The following is a 17808-nucleotide window of genomic DNA, read 5'->3' as shown; positions in this document are numbered from 1 at the left end:
ATACACTCACATAAATTCATCATGTAGAATGCAACATGTCCCTCGTAATTATTTGTATTCTAATATCACTATTTATTCCAACTCACATAAATTTGCCGTCAAACAGAAAATTAATGATTTCATTTAAATTTTATCATTATTTAATTCGATTATTTTATTTTATTATTAAGAAAAAATGAGCAGTCTCTCCCTCTTTTAAAAATAGAAACCATTAATTGGAATATTTAATGATTTTGCCACCATTAAATCTTTACAACGTACCAAGTTTCTTACTCCTTTGGTTGTCGATTTGGGAAACCTTCGCCGCCATCGGTCATCTTCCTGAGGGCGCCGCTCTCGCCCCTCCTCTCCTGTGCGAGCGACGCCGATCCGGAGCAGTTACCTCTTCTGCAGCATCATCTCTTGTGAGTTGTGAGTGGAGGAATCGATCCCCTTGGGAGCAGAAACGGACCTTCAAAGAGCGATATGTTTCCTTTTCGTTTCCTTCGTCCATAGTTGTTCCTAATCTCTTTGTTCTTCTTGTGTTGTGCAGCAATTTGGGGGAAGACAACGAAGACTCCGAATCGAGTTTTGTCATCAACAAAGTTTTTGTTTTGAGGTAAGTATTTAGGAATTTGTAAGATTTAAAACAGATTTAACATAATATTTTTAGGGATAATTTCGTTAGGTTAGTCTATTTAGATTATCAGGTAGGAGTTGATTGAGCCCTAAACTAAGGTTTTAATTAATTTCAACCCAAGTTTTAATTAAACCCTTCTCCCCATCGCCTCTCCTTCCCTTCCTTCCAGTGCGCTCACAGCGCTGTTCCGCCTCGCGTCCAACCCGGCGCAGCCCTCTGCTAGCGAGCAGCCTACGGCACTTCTTCTTCTCCTTCCTGCGCGCACGCACATCGTGCGTCCCGCCACCTGCTGCAGCACCTGCCGCCTTCTCCCCTGTTTTCACCCGCGCCGCCCCCACCACGTTGCCGCAGGGGTAACACAGTTTAGTTAATCATTATTTTGATTAATTAGTTAATTAGTTAATTAGTTTAGGGTTTTAATGTGTTTAATTAAGACTATCAGATAATAATTAATTAAGATTATTTGATTAATCAAATGATAATCAATTAATTAAGTTATTAATTAATCAAATTAAGATTAACCTAGTTTAACTGATTAATTAAGTTATTAACTAATCAAATTAAGATAAGCTAAAATGTTAAATTAATTTATTTGATTAGTCGATAAGTTAAACATGTCTATTGGCTATATTTGTTTCATTTTTTGTTTTGGCCAACAGCTGCTGGAACAATGAAGATGCCCAAGCTTGTTTGTCAAAACTACAGGACTCTTTGGCCAATGGTTTGTTTTTGAATTCTAATGGTATTTGTCATCTTATTATGGGCAAAATTAAATTAAAAAAATATATAATTCATTATAAAAATATATTTATGCAGACACTGTTGTTGTTGGGAGTTTCCATGCTTGTGTTAGTGTCTCTCATTATTCAAGAGACTAAAGGAGATTGTAATAGAGAAGAAATCATCACAGTTGTGTCACTCATTAAGGATCATGAGAACCAATTGCTTCAAATAGACACCATGATGCATGGGATAGCACAGACCCTTACTTGGGAGAAGAACTTGTCTTTTCTCTTCACCACACAAAGCAAGGTAATATAATGTAACAATCTGCTTAGATTTTGTTTTATCTCCCAATTTAAATTTAACAAAATTTGATATGCAGATAGTCCCACAACTTTACATGGCAATTATGATGCAGAAATGGGTTGCAGAAATTTCTTATGTAGAGCCTCAAGGGAAAGTTTTCTCATATTATGGTCAAGGAAATGAAACTTATGTATTGTTCTCAAATGATTATGATTATTTATGGTGCACCCAGGCATTGAATGGTACTGGAAAATTCTCTGATGAGGTTACATGTTCACCACCAAGGCATTTGAATGATTCCTTGTTCCACATTGCATCATATGTCGGGATAGGTTTGCAAAGCATTCATATGCTATTCTTCAACACTCCACTTGGAAATTCCACAAATGGGGTTTTGTCGGTGGGAGTGCCTCTAGAAACTCTCAAGGATTCTATCTCAAGCATCAACATTCATGGTGGGCACCTGCATTTGGCTACCCGAGGAGGAGAAGTAATTGCACCAGATGGACCTCCTCATACTCATTTTGTTTACGGTGACAATGGAGTATCCGTTGTTGCAATGGATGAGGATGATATGAATGTTGTAGAGAAGTATGATGACTTACCTTGCCATGGAAATATCTCTGTTTGGCCATCGCATATTAAGTGTTTGAAGATTCAGGGTAGGAGGTATCAGTTTGGTTGTTTTCTCCTAGATGCATATGGAATGGAACTGGTGATTAGTTTAATACTTAAGAGTATCTTTCTTCATACTGCATTTCAAAACTAGGATGAAAGAATTGATCTTGTTTTGACTTGAACAATGTCTGTTTGTTTACTAGGTATACATAGCAGCTTTCCCCTGTAAAGGAGGCGTATCATTGTTGAAAAAGATGAGGACTGTTGTTGTGATTCTAGTATTACTCATCATTCTAGGCATGGTTCTTGGAAGTTATGTGCTGCTACATCTACTTCATAGGTCACAGTTACAAGAAGGACTGCTACAAGCTAAACTTATCAAGCTTAAAGGAGCAATTCAACAAGCAGAGAGAAAAAGTATGAACAAGAGTTTGGCATTTGCTAGCGCTAGCCACGACATACGTACATCTCTTGCAGGCATTACTGGATTGGTGGGAATTTGCCTTGCTGATGCACCTCGAGTTTCTGAGCTACATTCAAATATGCAACAAATTAATACTTGTGTAACAAAACTTCTTGGTGAGTAGTAGTATTAACCATTCGAAACTTTAAAGCATAGATGTTCATTTCCTAATACTGGTTTTGTTTTACATAACCTTTGTGTGACATGATGGTTGCAGGGATACTAAATTCTATCCTTGACACAAGCAAAATTGAAGCAGGAAAAATGCAACCAGAAGAAGTTGAGTTTGATATATGCCAAGTCCTTGAAGAATCAACTGATATCTTTCACATTGTGGGACTCAGTAAGGGTTTAGAGGTTATATGGGATCCTTGTGATTTTTCCATTTTTACATCTACCATTGTGAGAGGCGACTGTCAAAGGCTTAAACAGATAATTGATAACCTATTGAGCAATGCAGTGAAGTTTACATCTGAAGGACATGTTGTTCTGCGTGCATGGGCTAGAAAACCAAGCTTCAAAAAAATTGAAGTTTCTTCCAGAAAAGGTTATAATTTAAGAAATGTGTTGAATCCTTTATTAGGATGGCGTTCCAAAGATAGCTTGGGTGACAATTATGTCGGGGATCTAATTGAAAGTGATCCCAATCACATTGAGATAATCATAGAGGTGGATGATACAGGTGTAGGAATCCCCAAGGAGAAAAGAGTTTCTATTTTTGAAAACTATGTTCAAGTTAAAGAGTCAATGAATGGAGGACATGAAGGCACTGGCTTAGGACTTGGCATAGTCCAATCCTTTGTAAGGACACTTGGAACCTTTCTTTATATTTTAGTGATAATATCATTTACCTTTATGTGGTGGTTAATTTTTTTAATCAACAGGTGCGTCTTATGGGTGGTGAGATCAAAATCATGGATAAAACTCCTAATGAAAAAGGAACTTGTTTCAGATTCAACATTCTTTTGAAATCATGCAAACCAAGTGATGCGAATGTGGATGATGAATCAAGAGCTGAAAGGTCGAGTTCATTGCCAACCAACTCAATCATCATTAAGGATTCTGCAAATTCTCAGATTGTGCGATCTAGTATTTCAAGTATGGGATTCAGAAGGGGTTTAGCAAGAGATAGCATTCATGCCATACTTTTTGTTCAAGGTGATGAAACTATACGAATATTGCAAAGATGGATGGAAATCTCAGGAGTAGAAGTGTGGGTGATTGATCATTGGAGGCTTATTTATTCCATCACAGAGAAAATTAAGAATAGTCTTGGTCGTTTAGGGAGATCTAAGTCAAGGTCACTTGCAAGTTTGTTGAACACGGCAGCTGAATTCTCACACTCAAAAGATGAAGCCAACAAGTTTCTACCTCTCTCCAATATAGAGTTCAAGACTAGCTCAAAAGACTACACAAGTTGTGTGTTAATTGTCATTGATTTCAGTCATGGGAATTTTCCAGAGATTGAATTAACTTTGAAGAAATTGATAAGTGGCAATGAATCTCTCCACTTCAAGATTGTTTGGTTGGTTAACTCCAATGCTCCTACTGATGGATTGAGAAGATCTAAACACGTGCCATGCCACCTCATATTGAAAAAGCCAATCCATGGATCCCGCCTATATGCACTCTCGAGACTTATACAAGATTTTGGGAGAGAAAGTGAACATGATTTGCATAAAATGCCTAGTTCTATGGAAAGTAACAAATTTTTGTCTAATTCTTCATCTTTCCAATGTAGTAGCCATGAAGTGTTTTCATCGAGTCTAAATTTGGAGCATAAGCCGTTAAATGGCATGAACATATTCCTTGCGGAGGATGTACCTATACTGCGGCAAGTGGCTACAAAATTAATTTCTCGCCTTGGTGCGAGTGTTACTTCTTGTGAAAATGGGTTGAAGACTTTGGATTTAATTCGAAATGCTTTAAGGAAATTAGATTCCACGCATGAAGGTAATGCAAGTAATGATTCAAAGGGCTTTCCTTATGATGCTATTCTTATGGATTGTGAGGTAAAAATCATAAAAGCAACGTTGTTTAAGATGTCTTAAAATTCTAATTAATACTAGTCTAATTTTTTCCTTTACATTTGTACCATAGATGCCATTTATGAATGGTTATGAAGCAACAAGGCTTATTCGCGAAGAAGAAAGAAATTATGGCCTCCGAATTCCAATTATTGCTCTTACTGCCCATGCTTCACCTGAGGAAGAAAGGAAGACAGCACTAGCAGGAATGGATTTCCATTTGACAAAGCCATTACAAGCCAATCAATTACTCCATGCCATCAACACTGTTATAAAGGTAGCATATAACTAAATTTACACATCAGTATTACATATGTAAAATTTTACATCCAAATTCTGATTTTGCTTGATGAAAATGCTCTAAACTTCATGATTTAACTGAAATCTAATAGCAGGAATCAATCTGACAAGTTAAGTAGAGAAAGACTGGAAGTAAAGACACTTGTAATTTCATTGGAGAAAGCATCTCTTCAGGCATCCTTTGCGTCATTCCTAAAGTGTCCTCTTTTGATCCATGAAGAGGTTTTTATCCTTTTCCTTGGTCATAAATAAGAAGGGAGAGATAAGTTGTTGATTTATCTTGTCTACTTGGAAGAAAATAAAGAGTTTTATTGACATGGCATAGTTTTTGCTTTAAACTTTGCATTACCTTTTCTGATTTTGGTCAAATTCTGTCAAATGCAGAAACATCTTTAGCCTTAAGAAAAAAAGAATGCTTAAAATTGCCATCTTTATGAGACAATTGCATTGGAAATTTTTAATGCAATTTGGCATTCACGTCACAGAGCTCTTGAGCTTTTGCTAAGGTGGAGAAACCTGATTATGCATCTGAAATCCATGATTTCTAGATGTGTGCCTAAACACAATGACTGCAATTTGTATTATCATATAGTAAGTTTGATAATCTATGTAAACCTATTCACCGAAGATTTATCTTCTCTACAGCTTATGGATTCTGACCATGTCTATCTATGGTGAAAAAAGTGTTGTGTATAATGACTCGAAAAAACCCCGAAAAAACAACTTATTCTGGCCTCATTATTCTTGTTTTTACATGTATTTTTTTTAATTGCCAAGATCACTTTCAGAAGTTTCTCCGCAGGTTAATGTCTGGTGGTTTTGTTGCAATAGTAATAGTTGAGAGCCTTTCTATGTTTTCATCTGTTTTTGTCCCTCTACTTTTCTGTGTTGATTTTGACTTATTTATTGTTCGACTGGGAGTCACTAGAATAGGGAACAAAAAACGTATTGGTATCTTGGAGCTTTTGGTGATAGTATCTGTTCCAGTTCTAGAACTGCTGCTTGTTTACGACAAACATCTCAACGATGTAAGTTAAATCATTTCTAAAAGCTATAACGTCTTTGAAAATTTACATTTATAATCTATCTGACAAACTGGAGAGATATTTTCACTTTGATCGTGTATGATTGATACCGGTTTTGTTTTATGAGTTCAACCCTGCTCTTTTTTTATCTAGGACAACTACAGCGGGCAGCATGATCTTCATCGATTATTCCAACTTCCTGCAATTGTTTTGATGAGCTATAACATTTCTTAAAGTTGATTTGTAATCTTTCCGACAAACTGAGAATAATCCCTTCTTTTGAAGCAGCAGTCATGAGAATAACCAAGTGTTTGCTCAAACTATCTGCTTTCGGCTATCGATAAACCTCTTTTAAAATGATATATTTTAAACAAAAGTTCACATTTAGAAGATCTCTAATCACGAACAAAGCGTGCTAAAATCATGACACTACAAAAAAATCAATCATTTTAGGATGAATTTAGCAATGAATTTCCAAAAAAAATCGTTGCAAAATTATTTTGCAACGAAATTTGCGATGAAAAAATATTCGTTGCAAATCAGTTGTCCTTAAATTTAGCGATGAAAAACTGAAAATTCGTTGTAAAATTTGCAACGAATTTTCTATTCGTTGCAAAATTTTCCGTTGATTTTGCGACAAAAAAAAAAAATTGTCGCAAACTTCTCTTCAACCGAAAATCTATTTTTTGCAACGAAATTCTAAATTTGTTGCAATCTGCAATGAAATCAAAATTTGTCGCAATCTGCAACGAAAACTAAATTAGTCACAATTGGCAACGAATTTTAATATTCGTTACAAATTACAACGAATTCAGAATTTCGTTGCAAATCTAAGAAAAATTCTAAATTCATTGCGTATCTGCAATGAATCCAGATTCGTTGCAGATTGCGACAAATATTAATTTTTGTTGCAAAATTTCGATATGTTTTTTTGTGTTGTTTTTTATCTGAAGTTTCATTTGATTGTTTTTACTGAAGTATTTAAGCATTTTTCTCCTTTCTCTATAAATTGTAAAAAATTGATCTTTTCAACTTTTTTGATTACTGAACTAGAACATTTGAAATAGAAACATACATGAAACTTATGTTGCATTTCACATTCTTAGAAGTGTTTCCCAACTGGAATTTCCCCTGGGCTACCGATTTGTTCCCCCTTGGTGTACATGCACATTATGTCTACATAGTGCGCCTTCTGTGATATAGGATAAACAATTTGAAATGCAGATGAATGCATGAATAGGAATTATACTGTGTAAATATCTGCAAACATCTTTATATTAATATTTGCAGCTAAGGCTGTTTTATATCATATCAAAATAGATAAAATTTTTGTCTGTCGTTTTAAAAAGAACCAAGGCTGAACATTCTCAGGTCATTTGTAAATCTCATGGCTTTAGTTTGGTTTTATTTTTATTTGAAAACTTACAAATGAAAGTTCTAGTTTGGGTTGAAATTTGCTAATGTTTTGATAAATCAATTCTGCATACTCCTACATGCTTATGAGTTTCCAGCGTGACGGTGATGAGGAAAAGAAAGAGATGGGTGTGAGAAACTTTACAGCATGATTATCTCATTTAACATGCTTATTGGCTTGCGAGAAAGATGACAGAGATTGTTCCCCTTTGCTTTCAAAAAAAAAAAATGAAGGAATTTCATTCTAAAATAGTGATTTTATTATTTCATATATATAAATTTATATATTTGTTCATTTTTTGTTTTGATCTACATTTGCTGGAACAATGAAGATGCCCAGGCTTGTTTGTCAAAGCTACAACAGAAGAAGTTGAAAGTTATGGTAAGTGTTATCTTTTGTTTAACTGCTAGATTCTGTGTGCAACCTTGCTGAGTTGAATGTGCACATTGTGCTCCTTTTTTTTGGTTTTTGGGTTTTGTATGATGATTGAAGTTTGTGTATTCCATTTACATTATTGTGGATCTTGATACCTTTTTCTACTTTAGGATTCTGTCCCATCTTCAAAAGCCAAACCTGTTGCCAAGACTGTCAACAAAGAGTGCAGCAGTAGTGAGGAAGATGATGATGATAGCTCTGAAGAAAGTTCAGATGATGAACGTTCAAAACAGCAACAAGCTAAGAAGGTAACTCTTGACTGTCTATCTTTTCAAACATCTATGCTGTCATGCTGTCAACAAGCTGCTAGATTCTGTGTACAACATTGCTGAGTTGAATATGCTCGTTGTGTTGCTTTTTGTGATTTTCTGGGTTTGTTTGACGATTGAAGTTTGTGTATTCCATTTACATTATGTGGATCTTAATATCTTTTCTGCTTTATGATTCTGTCCCATCTTCAAAGACCAAATCTGTTGCTAAGACTGTCAAAAAAGAGAACAGCAGTAATGAGGAAGATGAGGATGATAGCTCTGAAGAAAATTCATATGATTAACCTTCTGAACAGCAACAAGCTATAAGAAGGTAACTCTAGACCATTGGATCGTTACACACGTGAAAGGGGAAGGAAGGGGGTGTTAATCACGTGGTTTTAAAAAACTTATCTTTTTTATTTTACAAAATAAGTACGCAGCGGAAAACTAAACACGAAAACAAAACAAGCAAGAACTTGATCGGTTACTTGGTTCAGAGTCTTCGGCGACTCATACTCCAAGACCCACGATCCCGCGGACCGTATCGATGGGTAATTCACTACAATCCTCTTCCAGAACAAAAAAGATAGGATAAGTATAACAAGCTACACTTTCCTTTTAAGCAATAATTAAGTACACAAAGAAAACTTCATTACCCAACACTTGTAAATGATCGGATTAGGCTCGGTGTTGAACAACGCCACAACGTTCAACGCCACAATAGTAGTCAGGCGCATCAGCGGCGTAGCAGAGCAGCAGCTCGAAGTTGGAGCGATCGGAGTGTCGAATGGATGCGCAAAGGCTTGTAGAAGAGTTGTGTATGAGTTAATGTAGAAGCCTTAGGCGAAACCTTCTTTTATTAAGTGTTAAAGGCGCCTTTCATAGCACTGGAGGCGCCTTCAACCCCTCAACTCTTATCCCGAATAGCTCGCCTCTTATCGTTGACGAAGTCCAATTTTATCCGACCGAAGGTGCCTTCCAAGCTCTTGTAGGTGCCTTCCATTGCTACTCTCGAAGGCGCCTTCCATCGGTTGAAGGTGCCTTGGGTACTGTTCACCCGAGACATTTTGTGCTCCTGTCGCCCTACAAAATGTGTTTGTCCAACACAAAATATCTAACATGTAAAACAAAGTTAGCACAATCAAAATAAGCAGTTTAGTAATTAGATCTTGTCTCCTCGAGACCAGGATCTAGTTAAAGTCTCAATTTAGGTTTTCGAAATGGATCTAAATTGGACATGCGCCTAAAGTCCCAAATTGGGACTCGTCTTCAGAATATTCTCTTCAAGTGACTTACCTTACCTTACATAATCGCTTGACTCTACCTCAATCCATTAGATTTTCCAGCTACTTGTTAGGTTTGCAGACCCAACTGAACTTCGACTAGCTGTCAAGTCTTGCGGACCTAGTCGGACTTCTCGCCAGATTTTTGGTCACTCCTTAACCTATCTGGACTTCTACACTAGCTATCAGGTCCTCCAGACATAGTTGGATTTCAGCCTGGTGCCAAACTAGTCAAGTCCTGCACACTTGGTAGAAAGATTAGATCGCAACACATCTAACTTTAATCCACTTATCATTATCAAACTCAGGTTTGATCATTGGTGCCAACTGCACCAATATAGAGACTTCCTCTCTTTTCAGTCATGTATGCTGCAAACAAGCTATGAAAATCATGTACGGTGTTGAAAGTTACGCTAAGTGTTAATCTTTTGTTTGGCTGCTAGAATCTGTTTATAAATTCGCTGAGTTGAATATGCACATTGTGTTCCTTTTTTTGATTTTGCTTGATGATTGAAGTTTGTGTATTCCATTTACATTCTTGTGGATCTTGATACCTTTTCTCCTATAGGATTCTGTCCCATCTTCAAAAGCCAAACCTGTTGCTAAGACTGTCAAAACAGAGAGCGGCAGCAGTAAGGAAGATAGATGATGAGGATGATAGCTCTGAAGAAAGTTCATATGATGAACCTTCAAAACAGCAACAAGCTAAGAAGGTAACTCAGACTTCATATATTTCAGCCATATAAGCTGTTAGCAAGCTGAGAAAATAATTCTAGCTTTTCTATTTTTAATCATATATTCAGTTATCCAAATTTTCACAACTTATCTTCTTGTGCCTCACATTGTTAATATACTTTCTTCTTTAATATCCCTAGGCGACTCAAGCATCTACAAAGAGCAATAGCTCTGACTCATATGAGGAATATTTTGATGAGAAAAGTGAAGATGAGAAGCCACCTAAGATTCCGAAGAAGGTAGATTTAAGAAGTGGTAGGTACATGCATGAACATATATATGCCCTTTGTTTACATGGCAATTATGTGACTGACTCATCTGAGGAATCTTTTGATGAGGAAAGTGAAGACGAGAATCTACTTAAGACTCCGAAGAAGGTAGTTTTGAGAAGTAGTAGATACATGCATATATGCCCTTTGATTAAATGGCAATTATGTGACTTTGTGTTCACTTATAGGGTATCAGAACTACTTATTAAACGTTTCACATGGAGCAATCTTAGAGTACGTGTGGGAAAGATGGCCAGATGATCAATAGTGTGGAACTGTTTTGCACATCCCAATGGTGAATGGTGCTGAGATATGTTAGCAGTGCATTGGAATTGACATCGCTTGCACTATCTAGTACTACTGAACTTAGTTTGCGTAAGAAATCCTATCATAAAGCAAAGTTTTCTTTGCATTAAGGAGAATCAAACCAGGAAACCTATCTTATAAATTTTTCTTTACCCTGTTTTCAAAGTTGTTTCCTTCCCTCATAGGAAGCATGTCCTAGAGGACTCATCACTTTTTGTTCTTTTTTACTGCATCATTGTATTTGTTTTTTACACCCTATAAAGGTATGCTACTTTAGAACAATTTCACAATCCATCATATAGTTGGATTTTTCTACTTCAGTTCTGGTTCAATTCAGCCCATTTAGTTTGAATTATTTGTGACCTATTAGATTAGATCTTGCACAGTGGTGAGTTAAAATAATTGATGATTCAAGTAATCAGTGAAATTTTGATAAGTTAATCTTGCTTTCCTTTATTTGACATCAAGCAATTTCTAATATGTCCAAAATTATCGGTCCTGAAGATTTAGCTAAAGGAGAATCAAGAAGGCAGGTGTTTTAACCTCTTTGCATTCAACTCTACTAATTTTATGAGCATTCATCTTGATTCGATACCCTAGGATGAATTTCAAGTTCTGCCATGATCCTAAAACACACTGGATTCCAACTTTAGGGTCTGAAAATCTCTGATTGACCGGTATCATCAATATAATCGCTTAAATTTTGGTCATCCATATTGCTGAGTAATAGCAAGGTTGTGTTTGACACAACTGTCATCACTAACTGTGACCTGCTTTGTTTGGTGTTTTGGCCTTTGGGGATCTGGTTAGTTGCTTCTATGTGATGATGTTGTTGCTAATGCCGGATAATGATGTTGAGATGAAGGATGCTAGTGTGGTTAGTGCTGAAAAACAAACTGCTAAGAAGTCTGAAAAGAAAATGGTATCAGCCACTGTTTTGTTTTATGTATGATTGTGGACAAAATTTTAATTCCTTTTCTGTTCATATAGTCAGGGCAAACTGATTGTTTTATTCTTTATTATCTTAAAATTGTTACAACTGAGAATCAAACTCCTGGATCTCAAACACTATTTATTAGTAACTTGTCCTATGATGTTGGACAGGATGATGTGTAACTTTATATGAAATTTACTATGATGCTCTATATTATATATAAAACTTTTGTGATGTAATATTTTGATTTTCTTTCTTTCAGGGCTGAATTCTTCAAGGCTGCAGGGGAAGTTGTTGACGTGCGTTTGGCTATAGCAGGAGATGGAAGCTTCAAGGGATTTGGCCATGTCGAATTTGCTACTGAGGAAAATGCTGAGAAAGTTCATCATCTTTTAATTGTTTAATCTGCTTCAGTCATCAGCTTCCTTTTTGACCTTTTCTCTCTATTAGAATTTAACCATTGCAAAGCTTCTTTCAAATTGTGCAGACAAATAACAGAGATTCAATTGTTTTATAAAATTCATTTTTTTTTTCCTTTCCTTCTTGTAGGCACTTGAATTGAATGGCAATGAATTATTTGGTCGTGGTGTTAGACTTGATGTGGCCCGTGAAAGAGGTTCCTATACCCCTCAGAGTGGGTAAGTTTCTCAACTAAATCTGGTCAAGGCCGTAAGGGGAAAGACATTCTAATTTGAATGAATTTTTTTAGTGTCGTCATATTTGCACATCATTAAAAAAGAACATTTTCAAATACGTTCATCTAAAGCATGTTTTTTTGTAATATTTCGAAGGATGCACATCTATTCTTTTTCTTTTGTAATAAGGATGACTACCGAAAGGGCAGCAAAGGTTAAAGTCAAACCATATTTGTGAAAGGCTTCGATAGATCACTTGAAGAGGATCAGGTATATTGTTGTATTTCAATGCATCTTGTATTCTCCTCTCAAATGTTGTTAAACAATGATGCTCGGCACTTGTACAGATCAGGAGCTCTCTTGAGGAGCATTTTGGCTCATGCGGAGAGATTACTCAAATCTCCATTCCCAGCATTATGAAACTGGAGCTCCTGAAGGGTCTGTTCCTTTTAATCCAATCTGGTTCCGACTGGCATACATATATTTGAGTTACGAAACTCTCTTTAATTTTCTTTATACTTTCATGTTTTGTGTCAGGATTGCATACATGGGCTTCAAGGATCAGGAAAGTTTCAACAAGGCGTATGAGCTCAATGGTTTTGATCTTGGAGGATACACATCAACTGTGGATGAGGTGAAGCTGAGAGCTGATAATTGTGATGGTGGCTGGAGTGGTGGCAGGGATGGTGGAGGTAGAAGCGGCGGGAGATTTGGAGGAACAGAAGGTGCCAAATGTGGTGAAGGGGTGACCGTGGCAGCGGACCTGACTTTACAGCAGGGGCCGTGGTTGTGGTGGTACACCATTCAGGCAGCAAAGTTCTGTGACACCTAGTACATGTGTGTGAACTAGTATAATCACTTTGGATAATCTCATGCATCTGTGCCCAGCAGTTTTGATAAATTCACCATTTTGCTGGAAAGAAGACTACTTTCGGTGACGATTAGGCAAATTTGGAATCTTTGCTGAAGATCAATTTTATCTGGTGGCCTGTGTTGGTTCAGCAACACGACCATCACCATTGCCATTGATGATGATGATGCCGTTGTGTTTGATCCCGTAAGGAACTTGCAAACGTTTGAAGGTATTGCTTTTGTTATTGTTGTTGTTGTTTTCCACCTCCATCTCCTTTATCATGCCTATAATAGCTCTTGCCTGCCATTATAAATTTGTCAACAAATGTATCATTGAACATTTCACAATTGCTTGAAATCTCATTATCAAACTTGTGTTCTTTCCAGAGTTCTAAACTGCCAAAATGTTTGAAAAACTAAACATTAAAAATTTATACCTGCATCCCTGTAACATCACGTATGCAAATCCTTCAATTGTAAAATATAGTGATGTTGTCATCGTCCTCTTGCTTCAACTCTGGAGCTTTCCCTCTTCTCAGAGATCAGAGGATGGTGCTCCTCACATAACTTCATATTGGTATCGTCGAGCTTTTAGTAACAATATCCGTTCCAGTTCTAGAACTGTTGCTAATAATGAACATCGCAACGGTGTAAGTGTTCGACATCAAGAAGTCATTTCTAAAAGCTATAGCATTTCTGAAAGTTTATGTTTGCAATCTATCTGACGAACTTGAGAGATACTCTCATTTTGACCGTGTATGATTGATGCTGATTTTGTTTTATGAGTTCAACCTTGTTCTTTTTTTATCCAGGATATTTACAGTGGATAACATGGGGTAAAAGGCGATTTGTTCGCTCCCAATGTTCTCATTAATCCGTCCCTAGACCAACACGAAGAAGGTAAATTACGGGTAATTATTAGCCATTAGTGTAAGTGGTCAAGGCATGAGGGAGGACATGTTTTAACATACCGAGTTTCGACCTCAAAATCTCATATGATAACACTTCATGTCTCAACAACTGTACTGCCCTGAGGGGACTAATTACAGTGGACAACATGATCTTATTGTGAGTTTCAAATTATCTTCATTGACTTAATCCAATGTTGTGCAATTGTACCGACGAACAATAACATTTCTGAAAGTTAGTGTGTAATCTTTCTGACAAGCTACGAATAATCCCCTCATTTGAAGGAAACTCTAAAGCAATGCTGAGACTAACTGTTTGCTCAATTAATTTGCATCACATTGTGTCGTCTTATCCAATTTAGAAGATCTCTAATCATGAACAAAGTTTGCTGAGATCATGAATACAAAGTAAGTTCGGTAGGATTCAGTCTACATGAGTGGACTAGATTCAATTGAGTGTATATAAGTGGACTTAATCTCCTTAAAGTTGGGCTTATACTTGATTAACACACACAGACAACTAATTATCATTAAAATAATTAAACCCAATTAAGTGATCTAATGCTTCAAGCATATAAAGAGGGTTTGTATTAAATGGATGTAGATTTAATGTGTAGATCTAATAACCCGGTTTATTAACATTGATGGGTTGTTAATGAGATATGGACTTTTATGGTGGATAGTCCCCATGGATTGGGCTAGGTATAAAAGGGAAGAGATAAGGTTTATTAGGGCATGCTGAACGTTGCTCTCCTCTTCTATCTTCTTCTCCCCCATTGAGAAGGAACGTGTTCGTCGGCTCACTCCTGTGGAAGACATCCGCTGCTCTTGCAGGATACTATGGCGACAAGTAAGAGGTCATAACATAGCAATGGATTCAAGTCAACGATTCATAAGCTATTGTCTCATTTTCTATTGTGCTTTAGAGATTGATAGAAGCTAGATCATGTTGTAGATACATCATTTAGTTTGTATATGATGTATTGCAACTCTTACAATTGGTATCAGAGCTTAGGATTGACTTATTATCAGTTTTTAAGACGTAAGGATTATTTTTCAATGTTTTGGCACAATACATCAGATTTTTTTTATATTTTTTTATATTTTTTGATTCCATTTGGATGAGTGAAATTGATATATATTCGTTGAATGTAGTATGGATAGATTAGGATTTAACCTTTGAATCGAGTTTTTTTGCATTATCTAAGAAGGACAAGATTGGCGACGTGATTTTAGGGCAGAAAAATCGCATTTTAGAAATGAGCGTTTTCTGATATCAATTGATTGGGAAGGTTCCCAATTGATTGAGAGTCGCGGATTCACGAACAGAATCGCCTTGAATTGATCCGTTGATCAATTCGTGCTTACCAATCGATTAGCATGAGTAATCAATCGATTTAGACTGCCTATCGCGACAAGAATTCAAAGGAAAGCTTCTGGATCGATCGGCTGATCGATTGGGGTTACCAATTGATCAGTCAATCGATTGAAGGTTGCAAAAATCAAACAGAAAGCCTCTGGATCGATTGATTGGGGTCACCAATCGATCAGGTAATTGATTGAAATCATGAAAAAATAAATAGAAAACTTTTGAATCGATCAACTAATCGATTGGGGTTTACCAATCGATCAGCTAATCGGTTGAAAATCATAAGAATTCAACATAGAGCTTCTGGATCGATTGATTAATCGATTGGGGCTCACTAATCGATCAACCAATCAATTGGAGTTCGCTGGGCTATCCATAGAAGGTTTCTGAATCGATCAACTAATCGATTGATATTGGTCAATTGATTAGTAGATCGATTGAGGTGGATGAACAAATGAATAGAAGCTTTCTGGATCGATTAGTGAATCGATTCATGTATGTTCAATCGATTGACACGTGTGAATCGCTTCACATCCATTCTTGTGGCAAAAGGCGATTCGCTCGCCCCCAGCGCCCCCGCCAACCCGTCCCTAGGCCAACACGGAGGAGGTAAATCACGGGTGGCTACTAGCCATTAGTGCAAATGGCCAAGACATGGGGGAGGTTATGCTCGGTCACGCCGAGTTTTGACCCCAAGACCTCATGTGGCAACACCCCATGTCTTAACCATCGCACCGCCCCATTCTTGATCGATTAAAAGGGCGTCAATTAATTGATATCCAATACCAATCAATTGATAACTGAATTTAGCTTAGTTTTCAGCAATTTCTTCTTGGATTCTTCTTCGCTTTTGCTACCTAATCGAATCTATATTATCGCCAAAGCGAGAACTATTGGAGAGGCTAGGAGTATTAGTGTAGAGGGATGTATATCCATGCTAAGGGTAATTGGTCTAAAGGAAAATCATTCCTATGCCGGATATATGTTTAAGGAAGCTCACAAATTAAGTTCAACTTCTTGATCATACACATGGTGTGTCTGCCCAAAGCAAGGGACACTGTATGGCCGATTGGAAGCATTATGAGTGATGTTAGAAAACATAAACTAACTAAAGGAAGCTCATGAATAAAGTATCATGCGCATAATGCGTCGGCTCAAAGAAAGGCGAGTTATGTGGCAGATGAAGGTGATCAAGAGTTATTTAGAGAGTACCGATAGCAAATTACAATTAGTCCAAAGACTTAATATAATGTTGCACTAGATATCTCTATGTATGCCCATATAGTTTACATGTTTTATTTGTTGCATTTTGTTATTGCACAAGATACATGCCTTGTTTGTTAAATTGAGCTATATTCTTTGCTTTGTTTATGTAGTACTCTCAATGTCTGCTAATTTGAACAACATTCCCGTGCTTACTGGCATAAACTTTGGACAATAGAAAGAGCATATTACGGTTTTATTGGGATGCATGGATCTAGACTATGCCTTTAGACATGATCGCCATACACTTTTAACTGATGATTCGACTGCGAATTAAAAGGTGAATTTTGACAAGTGGGAGCGATCTAATCGCATGAGTTTGATGATCATGAGAATGTCAATACCAGAATCACTATGGAGTTCGATAACTGAGAATGAGGATGCTAAAACTTTCCTTAAGGAATTAGCGGACCGATTCACCTCAAATGAAAAGGTCGAGACTACTACACTTTTCACGAAGTTAGTGTCCATACGGTACACAGGAAAGGATAACATTAAGGAATACATCATGGAGATGTCTAACCTGGTTACAAGACTTAAGGCACTAAAGTTAGACATGTCTGAAAGTGTCCTTGTGAACCTCATCTTGATCTCTCTGCCTACACAGTTCACTCTTTTTAAGATTAGTTATAATACTTAAAAGGAGAAATGGACACTAAATGAGCTCATAGCTCAGAGTGTACAAGAAGAGGAAAGATTAAGAGGTGATACATCTCAAAGTGCTCATTATGCATCCTCATCTCAATATTCGAACAAGAACAAGAAGAAGGGTAATGTTAAAAGCAAGGGTAAACAACTTGCAGTGACTGGGGCTTCAGGACATAAAATGCAAAAGCAACAAGATTCAGACCCAACTTGTTTCTTTTGTAAAAAGAAAGGCCATCTGAATAAGGATTGTCCTAGATACGTCAACTGGCGTGCTAAGAAAGATATACTTCTCAACTTTGTTAGTTCAGAAATCAGCCTAGCTACTGTACCTAATAACACTTGGTGGATAGATATTGGTGCAACTGTTCACATAAATGTAACTATGTAGGGTTGCCTCACAAGCCGAATGTCAATTGATGCCGAAA

The 17808-nt window shown here is 36.8% G+C and overlaps 2 protein-coding genes and 1 long non-coding RNA gene across 12 annotated transcripts; all 3 read left to right on the top strand.

Moving 5' to 3' along the window:
* Positions 1 to 256: 256 nt before the first annotated feature.
* LOC121988598 (probable histidine kinase 2) lies at positions 257 to 8178 on the top strand. Of its 10 annotated transcripts, none has more exons than XR_006114053.1 (12): positions 257 to 404; positions 533 to 598; positions 1279 to 1340; positions 1436 to 1651; positions 1725 to 2363; positions 2470 to 2845; positions 2947 to 3530; positions 3614 to 4741; positions 4830 to 5033; positions 5152 to 5278; positions 7827 to 7876; positions 8041 to 8127. XR_006114053.1 is itself a non-coding variant. In XM_042542101.1 (12 exons), the coding sequence occupies exons 4-11, from the start codon at positions 1290 to 1292 to the stop codon at positions 7866 to 7868; spliced, it is 3240 nt and encodes a 1079-aa protein (XP_042398035.1). In that variant the 5' UTR covers positions 257 to 404; positions 533 to 598; positions 789 to 972; positions 1279 to 1289; the 3' UTR covers positions 7869 to 7876; positions 8041 to 8178. The 10 variants fall into 10 exon arrangements, 7 of the variants coding, with proteins under 7 accessions (XP_042398035.1, XP_042398036.1, XP_042398033.1 ...); XR_006114051.1 differs by having other exon boundaries at positions 5149 to 5278; XM_042542101.1 differs by lacking the exon at positions 5152 to 5278 and adding an exon at positions 789 to 972 and having other exon boundaries at positions 8041 to 8178.
* A 2671-nt stretch (positions 8179 to 10849) lies between these two features.
* On the top strand, positions 10850 to 12272 carry LOC121988604. The gene is made up of 3 exons (XR_006114057.1): positions 10850 to 11696; positions 11971 to 12088; positions 12258 to 12272. It is a non-coding gene; the product is annotated as an uncharacterized LOC121988604 (long non-coding RNA).
* Positions 12273 to 12685: 413 nt separating this feature from the next.
* Positions 12686 to 13581, top strand: LOC121988602 (nucleolin 1-like). The gene is made up of 2 exons (XM_042542120.1): positions 12686 to 12781; positions 12881 to 13581. Exons 1-2 carry the CDS (start codon positions 12723 to 12725, stop codon positions 13173 to 13175), a joined length of 354 nt encoding a protein of 117 aa, XP_042398054.1. The 5' UTR covers positions 12686 to 12722; the 3' UTR covers positions 13176 to 13581.
* Positions 13582 to 17808: the final 4227 nt, after the last annotated feature.

Source organism: Zingiber officinale, chromosome 6B (genome assembly GCF_018446385.1).
Source record: "Zingiber officinale cultivar Zhangliang chromosome 6B, Zo_v1.1, whole genome shotgun sequence".
NCBI classification, from domain to species: Eukaryota; Viridiplantae; Streptophyta; class Magnoliopsida; order Zingiberales; family Zingiberaceae; genus Zingiber; species Zingiber officinale.
Note: the sequence above shows the minus strand (reverse complement) of the source record. Positions and strands in the feature narration are given on the sequence as shown.

Excerpts from the sequence above, each read along its gene's own strand:
- LOC121988602 (XM_042542120.1), top strand. The coding sequence starts at position 12,723 with ATGCGGAGAGATTACTCAAATCTCCATTCCCAGCATTATGAAACTGGA. Across the intron at positions 12,782-12,880 it reads GAAACTGGAGCTCCTGAAGG|GATTGCATACATGGGCTTCA; the intron begins GTCTGTTCCTTT and ends GTTTTGTGTCAG.
- LOC121988598 (XM_042542099.1), top strand. The coding sequence starts at position 1,290 with ATGAAGATGCCCAAGCTTGTTTGTCAAAACTACAGGACTCTTTGGCCA. Across the intron at positions 1,652-1,724 it reads TCTTCACCACACAAAGCAAG|ATAGTCCCACAACTTTACAT; the intron begins GTAATATAATGT and ends TTTGATATGCAG. Across the intron at positions 4,742-4,829 it reads CTATTCTTATGGATTGTGAG|ATGCCATTTATGAATGGTTA; the intron begins GTAAAAATCATA and ends TTTGTACCATAG.